The sequence below is a fragment of the Chiloscyllium punctatum genome, chromosome 42, assembly GCF_047496795.1.
Source record: "Chiloscyllium punctatum isolate Juve2018m chromosome 42, sChiPun1.3, whole genome shotgun sequence".
Taxonomy (NCBI): Eukaryota; Metazoa; Chordata; class Chondrichthyes; order Orectolobiformes; family Hemiscylliidae; genus Chiloscyllium; species Chiloscyllium punctatum.
The window spans coordinates 17,604,392-17,622,023 of record NC_092780.1 but is presented as its reverse complement, the minus strand read 5'-3'; the positions used below and the strand labels follow the sequence as shown (position 1 = coordinate 17,622,023).

Sequence of the window (17,632 nt, the reverse complement as noted above, 5' to 3'; positions counted from 1 at the left end):
AACATGTTTGGAAACATCTGTGGAGAGGCTTATAGAATTATTGTTTCACAGCGGGCAGAAAATGTTTCTGATGCAAGTACTGAGGCAGGGAAATGAGAGAGGAAGAACAACATAAGGGAAGGCTTCTATCAGGGTGAAAGACAGGACAGATTAAAATGACAAAAGCCAAAAGTAGAAGGTATGAGATAAGTAAAAACGCAAATGATGAATCTAGAGAGGTTTCAAAGTGGGAAAGTAGACACCATAATTACCAAGTGCTTTTGTCCAAAAACAACAAGAAAGGACAACACAAAACAGAGAAATGGGGACAGAGGTTATGATTGCAAATTTTGAAATCAATGTTGAGACTGGAAGGTTGTACTTTCAAGGCAGAGATAGATAGATTCTTGGTCAGTTGGGGAATAAAGGGTGACAGGAATGTGGCCAAGAGGAATGTTGGATTATGGGCATGGAGCAGGTTTGAGGGCTGCATAACCTACTCCTATTCCCATTCATGATTTTATGGTCTGAAAATGCATTAGGTGCATCTGGCGGAGGCTTATGCTGAACTGAGATTGAGCACAGAGAAGTCACTGATAATGGGATGAAGTACAAAAGGTTAGGTAACTAGATTCTGGGGATCATGTTACTGGCTGAATACAAGGTCCACAAAAAAGTCACCTCATCTTCCTTTAGCCTCCCTAGATATTAAGAAAATCACACGGTGAGCCACATTTCTGAATGTGAATATTCTATTACATAGAGGAGGAGTGTTTAGCACCTGGATGGTGATAACAGCTTAGGTTGTGGCTCTGGATGTAGGTTTGGTCAGTCAATATTAGAGTGGTGCTGGAAAAGCACAGCAGGTCAGGCAGCATCCGAGGAGCAGGAGGGCTTTTGTCCGAAATGTCGACTTCCCTGCTCCTCGGATGCTGCCTGACCCGCTGTGCTTTTCCAGCATCACTCTAATCTTGATTCCAATCTCCAGCAACTGCAGTGCCCACCTCTACTGTGTAGGTTTGCTCACTGAGCTGGAAGGTTCATTTTCAGATGTTTTGTCACCATTCGATGTGACGTGATCTTACCTAGTATGGTGAAGAAATGTCTGAACCTTCCAGATCGGCCAGCAAACCTAGACCCAGAGGAGAAATTTTATTGAACAGTCCGTGATTTTATTTGGAGGAAATTTTCACCTTTGATATTTAAAGAAAAGAATATACTGAGGAAGAGGAGAACAATAGACTGGACTGCACATGGGCATTCATTAAAAAAAACACAATATAAGAAATGATTGTTAAAGTGATCATAAGACCATAAGACATAGGAGTGGAAGTAAGGCCATTCGGCCCATCGAGTCCACTCCGCCATTCAATCATGGCTGATGCGCATTTCAGCTCCACTTGCCAGCGTTCTCCCCGTAGCCCTTAATTCCTCTAGACAACAAGAACCTAGCAATCTCGGCCTTGAAGACATTTAGCGTCCCGGCTTCCACTGCACTCCGTGGCAATGAATTCCACAGGCCCACCACTCTCTGGCTGAAGAAATGTCTCCGCATTTCTGTTCTGAAATGACCCCCTCTAATTCTAAGGCTGTGTCCACGGGTCCTAGTCTCCTCGCCTAACAGAAACAATGGCTGCAAGGTTCAGCTCCTGACTGGCCGCTACCACGCTGGGTAAAGGAACTTGATACTTTTTTATAAAAAAAGCAACTGAGAACTTTCAGCTCCTGGCGGCCCAGTTGCATGTCAGAGATATCTCCAAACAATAAGATCCTTGCCACAGTTTTCAGAGAACTGTAAATATCAAACATGTTAAAACGGTTCTTAAACATTTAAAGTTACTTTGTAACAAAATTGTTGAAAAAGCTCAGCAGGTTTGGCAGTATCTACAGAGAAGTTAAGAGTTAATGTTTCAGGTCAAGTGATCCCCTCCTCAGAACTGAATGGAAGTTACTGTGTAACCTTGATAGGCGCAAATTACTGCAGATTCTGGCAACTAAAAATACCCAAGCTTGCTCATTCTCCATGGATGCTGCCTGAGCTGCTGTGATCTCCAGCATTTGTTGTTTTCAGTTACTTTGTGACCTTCGTTAAAACAAAAATCACACAACACCAGGTGATGGTGCAACAGGTTTATTTGGAAGCACTGACTTTTGGAGCTCTGCTCCTTCATCAGGTGGTTGTGGAGAATAAAGATTGTAAGACACAGAATTTGTGACCTACCTGCTACATCCAGATCCGCCTTAAAGTGCAAGAAATGAGTGTGAATATTCCCCAAAACGTTCTCTTCAAGTTTGGCTCCGTACAGAAGACCGCCCTCATAAAGAAATGAGGTCAGTGCATATCCTGAGGGATGGACCTTGGTCTCAATCACACCGTTGTGGTGGAATATGTAATCGAAGATATAATCATAGTTGGCCACGGTGGAGGCTGACCTTATGACCAGCACACAATCGGCCACTCCCCCGTAAGAGGGAGGTGTGTTCCAGCTGAAATAGTGCCGCCTGAGGGGCAATTGTTTATTCTGTTCAAAGATACAGATGGAGTTCTTGATCCGCCTTGGGTTCTCACTCTCTGAGAAGTGAACCGTGTCTACAAAAGTTGCACTGTACGGACAGTCCACCCCTCTCACCAGTTCATTGACAGATTTGCCAATTCCATAATTGACGTCGAGAAACTTGGTCCTCATGAAGGAGGGCGAGTCACCTCCATACACAGAGTTGAGCTCCTCCACACTTAGTTCATAGGCGATTCTTTCCTCCCTGAATTGGATATTGAACAACTGCAGCCCATTGACAGTGCTGTGGCGGAAAGCAAATTGCCAATTGAAATATCTCACATGGTTATAGAGCACAGAGTAACGGCGACCCTGGGGCTCATATTGCAAAGGGGAGACAGATTTATGTTGGACATGGGGTTTCAGCGAGGCATAGTCCGGATCGGATTGATCTCGGTGCAGTCGGATTTTCCTCACGGTGCCGCGGTCATACTGAGCGACCAATTCCTCAATGCTATCAAAGTACTGGCCATTGTAAAAGACCTGCTTCACCTTCCACTGGGAGGGATTGGAGCTGCTGTGGTCAATGAGCACCTCAAAGCCCACTGGGTGCATAAAGAGGCCGCTCATGTTTCTCAAGAACGGGAACCAGGTTTCCCGGTCCCCTGCTTTGAAACCGCGAGGAGCAGAGTCCATGTAGATCAGCGTTTTCCAGTCTAAACCGAAACTTTCCCGAATAACCCGAGAGGCTTTTTCCAATTCCATTCTTGAAATGATGGTTTTATATTCGAAGCCTGTCACAGGTCTGGAGTGAAAACTCAGGTTCTGGTATTTCTGGGAAGAAATGTCTTTGTGGTAGGTTGGATGAGGAAGGGGTCCCACCACATACTCCGTGATATTAGGCTCACTCTGAGCTCCAAATACCACCACCGCTCTGGCTTCTCTCCTCGGCTGGGGTTCCTGCTTGTCCAAAAACTTTAAGACCTCACTTTTCGGGGGGAGGTGCAGTTCGATCATGTAGATGTAATTGTCTGATGGAAGGGCTTCACTGCAGTTCTCCAGCTTCACTCTAATCTCCTGCCTCAGGTACTGCACCACGCTGGTTAGCTCCTCACTGTCCAGATCTTGAAATACCAGACTCTGAAACATCTCCTCACGCATCTCCTCCAGCACATCTCTGAACTTGGTGTACTTACAAGTTGTCGATTTCGCGAAGCCCACTATTAAGATCCAATTCAGGGCTATAATCGCGACCAGAGCCACCGCCAAAATAGCGAACAAAATCTTCAAATTCATGGCGAAACAGGGAAACAGCTTTCCCCCTGTTTAGCTCAGGAGTAACAACATCCAGATGTTTTACTGCTGAAGGGAAAATATTGCTGATTGGTTCTAAGCAATATGACGCCGCAGGATTTGAATTCCATATCCTTCTGTGAAAACTGGAATCTTGAGAGTTTAACTGTTTACTGACCATCAGTCTGTGAGATGCAAATCTACAGGATAACCCCAAGGGTCCTTTGGCGTTAGGTTCAATCAAACTTTGCACTACTGTTGGCAATTAACTAGATCTTTAAGGGGATCGTCTTAATTAGGAAATGTCTACCCTACAGTTTCCACACTACTGTTGTTAGAATACTGAATGGACTAACAAACTCTTAACATTCGCCTGTACCTGTGTTTTTGTTTTTGTCGCTGTTTATCTATTATTTATTCATCTATGCTACTTAACTCTGTGATCTGCCTGTATTGCTTGCAAGACAAAGCTTTTCACTGTGCATTGGTACACGTGACAATAAATTCTATTTAATTTTACAGCATTGAAATCAGTTTTTGTGCATAGAGTTCTGCAGTGACCTTTATTCGCTCAGCGAAATGTTAGTTTTTGAACCAGCAATCCTATTGGATAATGTACAAAATCCCATCTGTGAGAACAACTATCGTTTTGTCGCTGGCTCTGATGAAATTGGACATGTTCATGTTGTGATGAAAGGGGCATTATTTATCAAATATAATCCTATCATTTTTGAAGTTTGAGTTTCAAAATAGTCGAATACGGATGTTGCTTCTTTTGTGAAGGTTTTTATGTAGAACAAGAGGTCCGAGCTCGGGGCAGGAGTAAGCTCCACCATGCACCAAATAGGATTAGGTTTGGTATATTTTCTGTTAAAGGTTGTTGTAACTTCATTCTTAATAAAGTTGGGACTGTTTTCTATTGGTGTCATTTTGCATTCGTATTAATTTGACAACTTTTGTAATATGGGGCACCAGGACAAATTCATTCATGACATTCCAGTCACAGTTGTCTAAATTGTTTTAAGGAGAAACTGGACAATACTATTTAACCAATTCTCTGTTTAAACTAATATTTGCCTCTAGTCTCAGATGCTCATAGTTGTTAACAGTCTCATATTTAAAATCTCACTGAATATCTTCTAGAATTCCATATATAAAGTCTTTGCCCTAGTCATGGGGGATTAATCCAGTCAATACGCATATTAAAACCACCTATGATGTTATGGTATTTTTCTTACAAACCCCCAGCATTTCCTGGTTTGCACTGTATTTCACTATGGAACTACTGTTTGGGGTCCTGTGGATTATTCCGACCAGGGATAAAAAACCGAGATTGATAGGTTCTTGTTGTCTAGAGGAATTAAGGGCTACGGGGAGAGTGCTGGCAAGTGGAGCTGAAATGTGCATCAGCCATGATTGAATGGCGGAGTGGAATCGATGGGCCGAATGGCCTTACTTCCACTCCTATGTCTTATGGTCTTATGGACTTCTTTCTTATTTCTACCCAGACTGATTCTACTTCTTGATCTCCGGTGCCTACATCACTTCTCACCACTGGACTGGTTCCTTCTAGAACAGTGACATAATTCAACTTTGGTCAGATTTGATTTATTGTTGTCACATGTACCTAAATACAGTGAAAAGTTTTGTTTTGCATCCAGATCATAACATACAAGGACAAATGGATGATAGGATGTTTAGACAGAGCAAAGCATTTGAAATTAGAGAGGTCCATTCATCAGTATCATAACAGCAGGGATGAAGCTGTTCTTGGTCCTATTGGTGCGTGTATTTTCTCACTGATGGAAGAGGTTGGATGAGAGTGTAATGGGGTAGGAGGGGTCTTTGATGCTGGTTGCCTTTCTGCAGTGTACGAGTCTGTGGATGGGAGGTTGGCTTGCATGATGGTCTGGGCTGTGCTTATAACTTTCTGTAATTTCTCATGGTCCTGGGCAGAGCAGTTGTCGTACCAAGCCATAATACACCCAGATAGAATGATTTTTATGGTGCATCTGTAAAAGTTGGCAAGGGTTCTTATGGACATGCCAAATTTCCTTAGCTGGGGAAGAAGAGGCATTGTTGTGCCTTTTTGACCATCATACGTATGTGGGAGGACCAGAACAAATTCCTGGTTATCATCACTCCGAGGAAGTTGGTGCTCTCGACCTCTCCACCTCAGCTCCATTGATGTAGATAGAGGTGTGGCCACGTCCTTCTTGAAGCCGATGATCAGTTCTTTCGTTTTGCAAATGGTTATAGACCTTTGTGGTATCAATAGAAAAAGGTCCATTACACTGGTGTTTCATTACATAGATTGGAAGAAATTAACTTGTTTTCATTTCAGAATCATCAAGGACTTTATCTTAGTTTTGAAGATTTAGAGATTGAAAACTATGGGGCAGTTCTGAGAAGAATTGGTTAGGATCAGAAGAAAATACAGTTTCTCCCCTTTACAGGATTTCAAGACATTGCAGGGAAATACAGTTACCTCAGTAGATTAGATTAGATTCCCTACAGTGTGGAAATAGGCCCTTCAGCCCATCAAGTCCACACCGAACCTCTGAAGAGCAACATTGCCCTACATTCACCCCTGACTAATGCATCTAACACTACGGGCAATTTTACATGGCCAATTCACCTGATCAGCACATCTTTGGATAATGGGAGGAAACCGGAGCACCCAAAGGAAACCCGGGCAGACACGGGGAGAATGTGCAAACTCTGCACGGAGAGTTGCCCCAGGGAGGAATTGAACCCGGGTCTCTGGCACTGGGAGGCAGCAGTGCTAACCACTGAGCCACTGTGCCAAAAGTTTAATTTGATTAGAGATCTGCAGATTGTTAGAAGTTGGGAAGGTTTAACCTCTCTGTTTTGATAGTATTCATCAAAGAAGACTTCGCAGCTTACATGAAAGTAACTATGAGAATCAATCACATAGGACTTAAATATCTGATATAGAGATTCAAGTTATATCAACGTAAATCTCTGCAGGTCGATGTGGTTGGGAAATAGGTTTAAAACTTGGATTTGCTGTTTGTTTCAAGATATTGTCCTGAGCTGTTTACTTTATCTAGAGAGCTGGGTTTGAAATTAGTTTTATTCTGTTGTCAAGTTTTGCGTAATAAACATGTGTCATTAAAGAAACTTTGCAGTCTCCCGTGACTGGTTGAATGATTGACCACCATATTAAAAAAGTAAACATGATCTAGAGAACCACATTTCACTCTGGAATCTGACTTGTCCAAAGTACCATCAGCTGGGATCATAACAATCTGGGCAGTAGGAGCAGGAGGATGACTATTCTCTGTAAAGAGTTAACAAACAAATAGAAAGTTGAATGTAGCTGAAGAAGCAAAACATATTTTTGTGACAACTTCCATGATAGCAGGGAGTCCCTGACCTATATTGGCTGCCACTTTAAATACACCTCAGTTTTAAAATGTTGATCCTTGTTCTCCAATTCCTCCAGGGCTTCAACCTTTCCTAAAGCTCCTCTCGCCCTACAACCCTCAGGTATCTGAACTCCTTCAATACCAAGTTATTGTTATGAATGCTTGTCATGTTATTAATAATTGAAATGTGGATTCTGAAGTGAACAGAATCTTGTATTGTGTTATGCATGATTGGTAAATCTATATTGTGTGTGTTAAATGGGGCATTTTAATTTTATTTTGAGCTCTGGGTACTGTCAGGTTGTCTGGTTTGTCTACATGCATTTAGATGAAGCCAATAAGAAGCCATTGACTTAAATACTTCAGTTACATTACCTGCACAGTAACCAGGAAATTTAAAATGTGGACATTTATAGTGCAAAGGATCTGATGATGAAATGATTCCTGTGCTTTAGAGTGGCCCTGCCAGACCCAAATAGAGCATCAATGAGCAGGTTATTACAGAGAAAATGTTGATTGTAGCAGTAGAAAACACTGTTGACAATCCCTTCCATAACTATGCAGATGATTGAAAGTAGTAATGGTAATTGGCCATCTTGAATTAATTCTACTTTCTGTGGGAGTGTTGCATATGAAAATACTTTCCTGTAAATGTTTCATTGAGCTTAATTCCTCAAATTATAAAAAAATGAAACCACTTATAATCAAACTGGAGCTTCTTTATATGGTCCAGTTAATCACTCTTCAATTGACATTGGAATGGCTACTTGCACCTGTACTAGGTGAGTATGAAGATGATAGACAACTAATTTTAACTGTTCCATGGACCAAGGGATTAATAAAAGTTTGGGGTGCAGATTGTTAATGAGAAAAAAGTCTAAATGGACATATCTGGCATGGATATAATGTCATAATATTTAGAAGTGAATAGTTTACACAAAAGTTAAAGAGGGCAGGAAAGAAAGGGTCCAGGATCTCATTTCTCCCAGGGCCTCATTTGTTCTGGCACTACTTGATAGTTTGCTTGCCAAGTTTACTAGGCTTCTCTCTGGTAAATCTATCTGTTGGAGTAATTTTACACCAGATGTTAACCATCAGAATGATTTTAAGTTCAAGGTCTACACTTAAGCCTGAAGCCCGACTCGTAATGGCAAGTTGTGCAGTTCCAGCTGGAAATACATCTCCCACCAGGTGACTAAAGAGAAACAAGAGGCATTAGGTTATGTACAAATAAAAAGAACTGGCTTGTTGCCTGGTAGGCATCCTTTCTTTTTGCCCTGGGACAATGGGATCCAGTGCAGACTGATCTAAGGGACATTAGTCCCAGGAATGCCCGCAACACAGCAGGTAACCTTATTTCTCCTGACTCCACACCAACTGGAGGGGATCACTATTCCCAACCAAATAGATAGCAGCTCTATCACCCTATCAGCTTTGAGTGCCCGCAATAAACGTCTGGTCTGTCACCGTCTTGGTGCTGCCTGCAGATGGACCTCAATTCTAGCCAACAGCCCAGGCACCACACAGTACTATAAGTCATGAAGCTGCCAAACCTGAGACTTCATACTCACATTAGATTAGATAACTTACAGGTCCTTCAGCCCAACAAGTCCACACCAATCCACCAAAGCACAACCCACCCAGACCCATTCCCCTACATTTACCCCTTCACCTAACACTACAGGCAATTTAGCATGGCCAATTGACCTAACCTGCACATGTTTTGGATTGTGGGAAGAAACCAGAGCACCCGGAGGAAACCCACGCAGACATGGGGAGAATATGCAAACTCCACACAGTCACCTGAGGTGGGAATTGAACCCGGGTCTCTGGTGCTGTGAGGCAGCAGTGCTGACCACTGTGCCACCATACAGCCCCTTTTTAAACAGATCTGGTTTCTATCAGCCTCCTTTGAAATGAATTGAACTCCAATGGCTGGAGAACTTTGTGCCTCTTTATTGAATCGCAAGGCAAATTAACACAGATTTCAATTTTAGGACACTATTTTAAAACAGAAAGATGTATGATAAATGTCAGCATTGCCAGTTCTTGCGTTTTCCCCATGTCCTTTCCTGAAATCACATGGCAATATTTTTGGTTAGATCTGAAACATTGGATGCTGTTTCCAAAAACAGAAACAATTTGAAAACAGTCACCTGAGGTGTGCAGCCACACATAAACAAGGATTTACTGGCTCCCTGTGATATTTTGCACTAATCATTGCAACTGCACCTAACTTATGTGTCATCTGTAAGCGACACATAAACAACACTGATCAATGTAAATTCACCTCCAGCCAGTGGCAGCTCAGAGGGAAACCCCCAATATAAAAAAAATTGTTACTTGGTATGAACTTACTAGTCATGTATATCTCAAAATGGAGCTGCATTAGGTGAGTTGAAAGCATGCATTATTCTCAAGTTTTAATGGAATTTAGGAATGTAAGGCATAGAACATAATAGGCCATTCATCTCCTCGAAACTGTTCCATCCTTCAATGAGATCTGACTGATCTATGGCCTAACTTCCATATACGTGCCTTTGGCCCATATCGATTAATAGCTTAACAAAATGACCCATCTCAGAATCAAAACAAACTGATCTAGCATCAACAAACAATATCCCTTCTGGGAGGTGCTCTGATCAGCTGAACACAAATGCATAACCCACATTGAGTGATGAATGGGATTTCTGTAACTCTCCAAGCAACTTCCAGAGGACTGCTCCGCTGTGAACAGGAAAGCCACTGATTGCATTCAAATGTCCAGGGCTTTTGCCTGAAACGTTGATTTTCCTGCTCCTTGGATGCTGCCTGACCGGCTGTGCTTTTCCAGCACCACATTCTTGACTCTAATCTCCAGCATCTGCAGTCCTCACTTTGTCCATATTTTTTTGACATCAGCAACAGTGAATGCAAGACACACAGGGATCATTTACTGATTCAGATGCAGTCACATCCATTCCATTACTTGTTACAGTTAAAACTTAATGAAGAGTTAGACCTCTGCCCTGACCAGTGATTCACTCGTGGTATCTGAGCTTAACTACTAACATAACAAAGGGATATCCATGTCAGAGCAAATTACTGTAGATGATGGAATCGTTACTGAAAAACAAATAATGTGGAAATCACAACAGGCCAGGCAGCATCAATGGAGAGAGAACAAGCTAGATGACTCTTCATCAGACTTCAAAGCATCTAGACTCAAAAAGTTAGCTTGTTCTCTCTGCATGAATGCTGCCTTACCTGCTGTGATTGCCAGCATTTTTTGTATTCAGGGAAATCAATGTCTCCTCGAAAGACAATCAGATGATAAAGTTAGGTAACCTGAAAGAATGTTTTTATCATATGAAAATGTCAATGGCTATGCTGCAGTGTCAGGTTGCTTGCTATATCTCTTAATATAATGCCATTGGGAAAGGAACAGCAGGAGTACATGGAACTAACATTAATTCTAGGTAAGGAGGAAACAAGCTCTCCCAAACCATTCCCAGGCTGAGAAAAATGAAAAGGCCATCGCTGATACTTTTATCACGACAGTCAGGTAATATCTTCTTCTTCCCTCATCACATCAAAATGACTAACACAGCATTAAGTGTGTCCCTTAGAAATCTCAATTACACATCTAGAAACACCATACACCCATTAAGAATACATGGTATTTGCAATTATTGATACACTTATAAATTCGCATTCAAAGTCAGTTGTTTATAACAGTTATGGCTTAACCTCGCAGCTGCATATCAAAGCTGTGCTCGTTATTAGCTAGGTATTCCTTCCTGCAGGTCCTGGAAGAGAAGCTTCTGTGGTTGTTGTCAGCAAGATATTCAAAGACACATGGTTTCATGATCCTGATCAACCTGGCACCATGGAACACCTATTTCACTGTCATTGATGATCCTGTAAGTTCTTTAAGAGACAAGGAGGTTGGACTATTTATGTTATACTGTTAAGAAGCAGCATTTTTTTTTGGTTTCAGTTGTTCCATTCAGGATGCCTTACCTGTCACTGTACCTTGCATTGACTGTGGAAGTAAACCACAGAGCAGAGTGAAATTGCTGAAACCAGAAATAATGAAGGAAGTGTGCCGAGGAACTGGAACCTATCCGTACTTTTGCAGATAAAATGTCTGGATAAACTTGTCAAATAATGAAAATATCCATTTGAAAAAAGGACAATTTTTTTTTTATTGTGAAGTCTCATGAGGTTTATATGATACACATGGATTGCCAAAGAAAATGCTAAAACCTTTATCACAATTTTGACGCTCCTTGATCAAAAAGAGCAAGTGCTGATGGATTGGTGTTGTGTCCTAATATGGATTGCTGAACCCAGAGTAAAAGCATCAAGAGGCACTGTATAAAATTGAAAACAGTTTATCTGCAGAAATAGACTGAAGCTGCGATTCAAACAATTGTGACCATTGCTACCAAGTACCTAGTAATAAAATATTCAAATCCCATCAAACCATGATCATTATGACATGGAATGTCCATCCCATATACATTGTCTAACTTGGCATTCAGTGCATTACTTCGGTTTTCTTGCTTACATCACATTCATACACATGCAAAGAACTGTCACCATTTCAAAAAGGGAAACGTGCTAAGAATTCCATAAGTTACTCTTTGCCACAACTTCATTGGCAGGAGAGCGCCCAAATTTTTGTCTCAAACTTCAATTTATTGCACCATACTCCTCAAACAAAAATTATGTTCTATGGTAGAAAACAATCTGTGGTTACAATCAATGATTGAATTGTAAACATATGGGCAATAAAACACTTTGCTGACAGGTTTCTAAATGCTCATCAGTTGATTTAGTTGAGATGGTAACAATAGCTACAAGCCCTTTAGTTTACAGTTCAGTGATTGGAAGTATTTACTTTTCAGTTTTAATGAATGGTACTACATTCTGGCCATGCATTGAATATCATAACACACAACAGCAGCAATTACAAGTTGACTCTTCCACTAATTCTCTATCCCATTGATAAGAGAAATCATTGTGCTTTATGATGTAACAAAACATGGTTAATAAAACATTGTACATGGGCATCTTTGGTAATACAGGATTAAAACTAAGGAACAAAACCAGTTGTGTGAGACTTTATCAGTGGAAACTTTTATAGAAAAAGGCCAGATGTTGGTTTTGCAAAATGCATTTCTCCAACTTGATAAGGACATGCAATTTCATTTTCTTACAATTACTTGGAGGCTATCCATTTGGATTTTGAAACAGCACCTCCCACGTTGCAACTCTGGAAACATTGTACTTTATGTGAAGATGGGTGGGGTGGGAAACAGGGTGGTTATGTGGTTGAAGCGGTGTGGAGAAGAAAGGAAGAAAACCAAAAGCCAAGTAACTGCCTTCCTCTTGCGCACTTCTTATTCCCCTACCACAGGACTTCCAAAAGTGTGGGTTGTGACCTCGACTGGGGTCAAGAGCTGAAATGTTGGGGTCACAAGTTCCAAAGCAGTAATGGCCATTGTGGAGGTCTGACTGAACTATGACAGCTGCAGATTGGCTCCCATTTCCTCAGACTGATTACCCTGCACACCACTTCCGTTCTCACAGGTCTCACTGTGGGGTGTCACAAAAGATTTTAAGCCTTGAAGTGGGGTTACAGTGGGAAAAGTATTTGGGAAGCACTTTCTTATTGACTTCAAGGAAAGCAAGGCTTCCTCTTTACGACACCTAGAAAGCAAACTAAAGTCAAGGCTTTTTTTTGTGACAATTTCAGATGCAAGAATTCAGTTAAACTTGAAATAAGACACCTTGTAAGTAGCTTTACAGTCATTGAATGAGTAATGAAAAAATGTAGATACGCATGAGTACAAGAGGCACATGTTTTCTTTAACTCATTTGAACGACCACAGTTCAAGTTAGTTATCTTTTGTTTGTTTGTTTTAAACCAAACATCTTTTATTTTGCAAGAGTTCTTTTTGAAACTTGGGTAAGTTAGTCAAGTGAGGCTGGAGAATATAAGAGTGCAACAGTGACGTGAAACATCAGCAGCTCCTGTTACTCAAAGAATAGGCAGAAACCAGCAGAGACTCCACACCCACAGTCGATCTACAGAACATTAGGTTATGGTTGAAACTGCAGAACACACATGGCAAAAATAGAATAGGTCACAATATTTGTTTAAAAAAAGCTGTAAAGATCTATTCAAGTCTGTAGGGAGGCCATAAAAAAAAACAGCCTTAGGGTTCCTGTGACCTCACTATTCAAATCATTTCAAGACAATTGAGAACAATGTTCCCATTGTTGGAAACCAAACCAGCTGCAGGAGACAGCTACCTAATAATCCATTTCTCAAATTTAAAGGAGTCAACCATTCTGTAACGATGCAACATGTTAAAAATTAGTGCAGTCTTTACTGAGGTAAATACCACTCAAGCTCCTTTTTTTGAGAAACAAGCGGTCTACAAAGTTCCCTGGGGAAATGTGTTCCATAAATCGTCTGCCAGTCATGTCATCACCACTTAAAACACCTCTCTTTGCTGGTGACTTTAACGATTTCAGAAGAATGTACAGTTAGGAAGAACACTGGCACAAAGATAGTGATAATTCGTGAGGCAAGTTGAGACAAGTCAATAAAAGCAAATGAAGTGAAAAGTTAGAAAGTCAAGTCTAATGAGTAGGGCAGTGTTCTTAAATCAGTTAAAAATGACAGTGTAAACCAGAGTCAAAAAAAGCACAGCAGGTCAGGCAGCATCCGACGTTTTGGACGTAAGCCCTTCTAATCAAACTTGCCTGTAAAATGGGGTTACCTCAATTTGCAAGAAAGCACCGCATTTTGTTCTGTTGTTCTCAGCATAATGCTCCTGACAACTGTGTTGTGTGCAACATAACCAGATTGCAATATGCAAAGCTACTGCATACATCAGACACAGATCCCAAAACACATTGTCTCAGAGGAATGTTTTATTAAGTCTTAGATAATTTCATAGTAGTCGTCATGGTCTGAAAGTTGGGCTCACCAGTAAATGTGCAGTCCACCCACCAAAAGCTCTTGACTAATGAGCTCAACAATCTCAACCTTTGCAAGAAACGAAAAAGGGGTGAATGGACAAATACATAGCAAAGTGCAGAGATGGGGTTTAAAAATTGCAAGCAACTTCACAAGAAAAGGAAGCTGAAAAAGTTAAACTGGAGAAACTAATGCTCAATATCCTAATTTAGGGCAATTAGAAAAATCATAGCAATACGTAATTTACGTAGAATTTATAACTTCATTTATCCCCACTTTGGAGGCTCACACTACACATACAGCACAACTTTTTATTTTAAAAGAACATCTTCAAATACTTCTCTTTAAAAAAAAAATGGTGATCAGGGAAGGGAAATAGAACAGTCAGTGGGTGTACCGTCCCATATAATACGGTGCAATAGATGCTCCTTTCTATAATTTGCAGCCTTCAGACCTGTGCCTGGTGCTCTGTGGGTGTTTGCCTGTATGTAAAAGTTGTACATGACTAGCATTCAGCATTTACAGGATAATTTGTACATCATCTTTCATCTTTTTTAATGAGGGAAGGATATGACAGAAATGGGAAAATACCATATCTCGAAATAAAACTAAGTTACTAAACAGAATTCTTTGCTAAGACCACTAATACTGTACATTACAAAGAGATTTGTCAAGCAAAATGGGAAAGAATTCCTGAGGGTTAAAAACCTCTGTACATCATAAAAAGAAGAGATGAATGAAAATCCCTTTTCAGCTATTCCACTGAAATGTAACAAACGCTGTGCTTCACTTTTGACTTCAATTCTTTCCATCTCAACAAGACCAATCTCACGTAACAAAGCCAAGGCAATCACGGTCTTATATTTGGGGTTACAAAGGTCGGTTTCCAATTCATGAAGCACACCAATTAGTACAATGCATCTGTGTTGCTATTCCTGGGTCGTTTGATTTTTTCAATATTTTTGATGATCATATCATGTAATGTTACCTGTTGAGGAGAAAAAATACAATAGTTAAAATTCATAAAGAAGTGCATTGATAACAGCAAGAATAGTAAATTAGTATGTTTGCTTCTACAGAAGCTGGATGTAAACAAACCTAGATGTTGGAATCCAACATAAGATCAGATTAAGTCTTAATATTGAAAGGACAGCCAATGTCAGAAGCTGAATCATTCACACCAAAGTGGCAGGAAGCTGACTTTTAGGGTAAGTTGTATTATTATAGAAGATTAGAACTAGATATTAGTTTATAATCTATTTGACTAATGCCAATTCACTGCTGAATCTAGCTGCTGGAAAAGTGACCTCCATTAAGTAGCTCACTTTCATGAAAAACAAAAACCAGATTGCTTTTCAGAATTTATTTTGTGTCCTACTGTATACTGTTAAATCATCATGCGTAGTATAGAACATACAATTTCAAAAGAATACACTGACAAACCAGTTTAGGGTGGCTCACAGCATGGCATACCTGCATGTACTGGAAGCTACGTACATTAATACGCGGAAAGACATACATGCACCATGCCTGTTTTAACTCAACAAAATGCATGGCACATACCCACTGACTCATTTCTCAGGGAAAAGCCCTGACCAGAACCAAAGCCTGGTTGACAACTGTCAATCATTATGACACATTCGCCATGGCAACATATCTACCAATCAGAGCACACCTGTCCACAGGTCAGCACCCTCCCATCATGGATGATAAACGTTCCGTTTCTTCTTGAATTATTATTCTTGTGAAACCTCCTGACGAGTGAAAAACTTTTACAAAATGCATCTTTTTAAAAAGCATTTCAGTTTTAAGTCTCAGAAGAACAGCAACAGCCCAAACCAATGATTGTGCTGCTTTTCACTTATGGCAGGGCTTGGGCTCCAAGTGGTGTCATAAACTGACATACTGGGATCAGCAATGTCCAGCGCAGAACTCCAATTCTCCTCTCCTCAAATCTCAAAGGTCTTAACCCCCTGACCTCCAATCATCTGCTCTTAGTTCTCATGGAGGGGCCATACCAATTTCCAAGGCTCAAAATGGGGTCACAAAGGGATAAGGTTTGGGAAGCACTGGCCTATGTATATACTATATCAGGAATTTACTCATTTAGATCAATTAAAAATGCATTCCCACCATTTGAATGGTATCGCAATTCTGGGATTTTTAGTCTTCAGAAATACTGCAACTAGCATAGAAACCTGCACAACCCAAAAATGTAAGCTACCATTTGAATGCTCTTTTGTTCAATGAACTGAACACAGCCGCAAATAGTTCACATTTTGGATACAAGTACTTCTTGCTACATTTCCTCTTCAGAACTAAGCACAGAAAGTTGATTTACATCACCTTGTTTTGGAGAATAAATCAGCCAAAACCACTTTTAATCTTTTAATTTTAAATCACTTAGCACTTTATGAAAAAAAATCCCTGAACCAGATGTGACTGCATTTGTTTTAAAGCCTAATCTGCCTCATTCACAGAATTTGATGTATGAGAACTTCATGAGCACAGCTCAGCAGCAAAACCAAATGACAACAAAGAGGTAACATTTTGGATTGTTGAAACATGAATGATATAATGCTAAGAGGTTATTGTCCAGAGAATTTAATATTGTCTCTCTCCTCAGTTATATAGAAACACAGAAGACAGGAGCTATTCAGCCCATCAAGTCTGCTCTGCCATTCATCACGATCATGGCTGATCGTCCAACTCAACATCCTAATCCTGCTTTCTCCCCATAACCTTTGATCCTTTTTGCCCCAAGTGATACATCTAGCCGCCTCCTGAATACATTCCATGTTTTGGTATCAATTACTTCCTGAAGTAATGAGTTCCACAGACTTACCACACTCTCTTCATCTCTATCCTAAATGGTCTACCCCAAATGCTCAGACTTTGACCCTTTGTTCTGGACACACACAATTGGGAACATCCTCCCTGCAAATACCCTGTTTAGTCCTGTTAGAATTTTATAAGTCTCTGAGATCTCCCCTCATTTGTCTGAACTCCAGCGAAAACAATCTGACCTAGTCAACTTCTCCTTATACGTCAGTCCTGCCATCCCTGGGATTAGCCTGGGAAATCTTCACTACACTCCCTCGAGAGCAAGAGCATCCTTCCTCCGAAAAGGAGACCAAAACTGCACACAATATTCTAGGTGGGCCCTCACCAAGGGCAACTATAATTGCAACACCACATCCCTGCTCCTGTGCGTGAAACCTCTCAGAATGAAGGCCAACGTACCATTAGTCTTCTTTATCAGTTGCTGCACCCACATGGATACATTCAGCGACTGGTGCACAAAGACACCCAGGTCCTGCTGCACAATCCCCTCTCCCAATTAACAGCCATTCAGGTAGTAATCTGCCTTCTTGTTTTTGCTTCCAAAGTGAATAACCTCACAGTTACCCAAATTATACTGCATCTGCCACGGATTTGCCCACTCATGCAATCTGTCCAGATCATGCTGAAGCAACTCTGCAGCTTCGTCACAGGTC

The 17,632-nt window shown here is 40.8% G+C and overlaps 1 protein-coding gene and 1 pseudogene across 1 annotated transcript in view; both read right to left on the bottom strand.

Moving 5' to 3' along the window:
- Positions 1-1,723: 1,723 nt before the first annotated feature.
- Positions 1,724-3,828, bottom strand: LOC140465525 (amine oxidase [copper-containing] 2 pseudogene; annotated as a pseudogene).
- Positions 3,829-14,071: 10,243 nt separating this feature from the next.
- Positions 14,072-17,632, bottom strand: part of psme3 (proteasome activator subunit 3) — a 39,705-nt gene continuing 36,144 nt past the window's right edge. Inside the window, exon 11 of the mRNA XM_072561537.1 lies at positions 14,072-15,123. Within this exon, the coding sequence (XP_072417638.1) occupies positions 15,043-15,123 (81 nt within the window). The 3' untranslated portion in view covers positions 14,072-15,042. The remainder of the gene's footprint in view (positions 15,124-17,632) is intronic.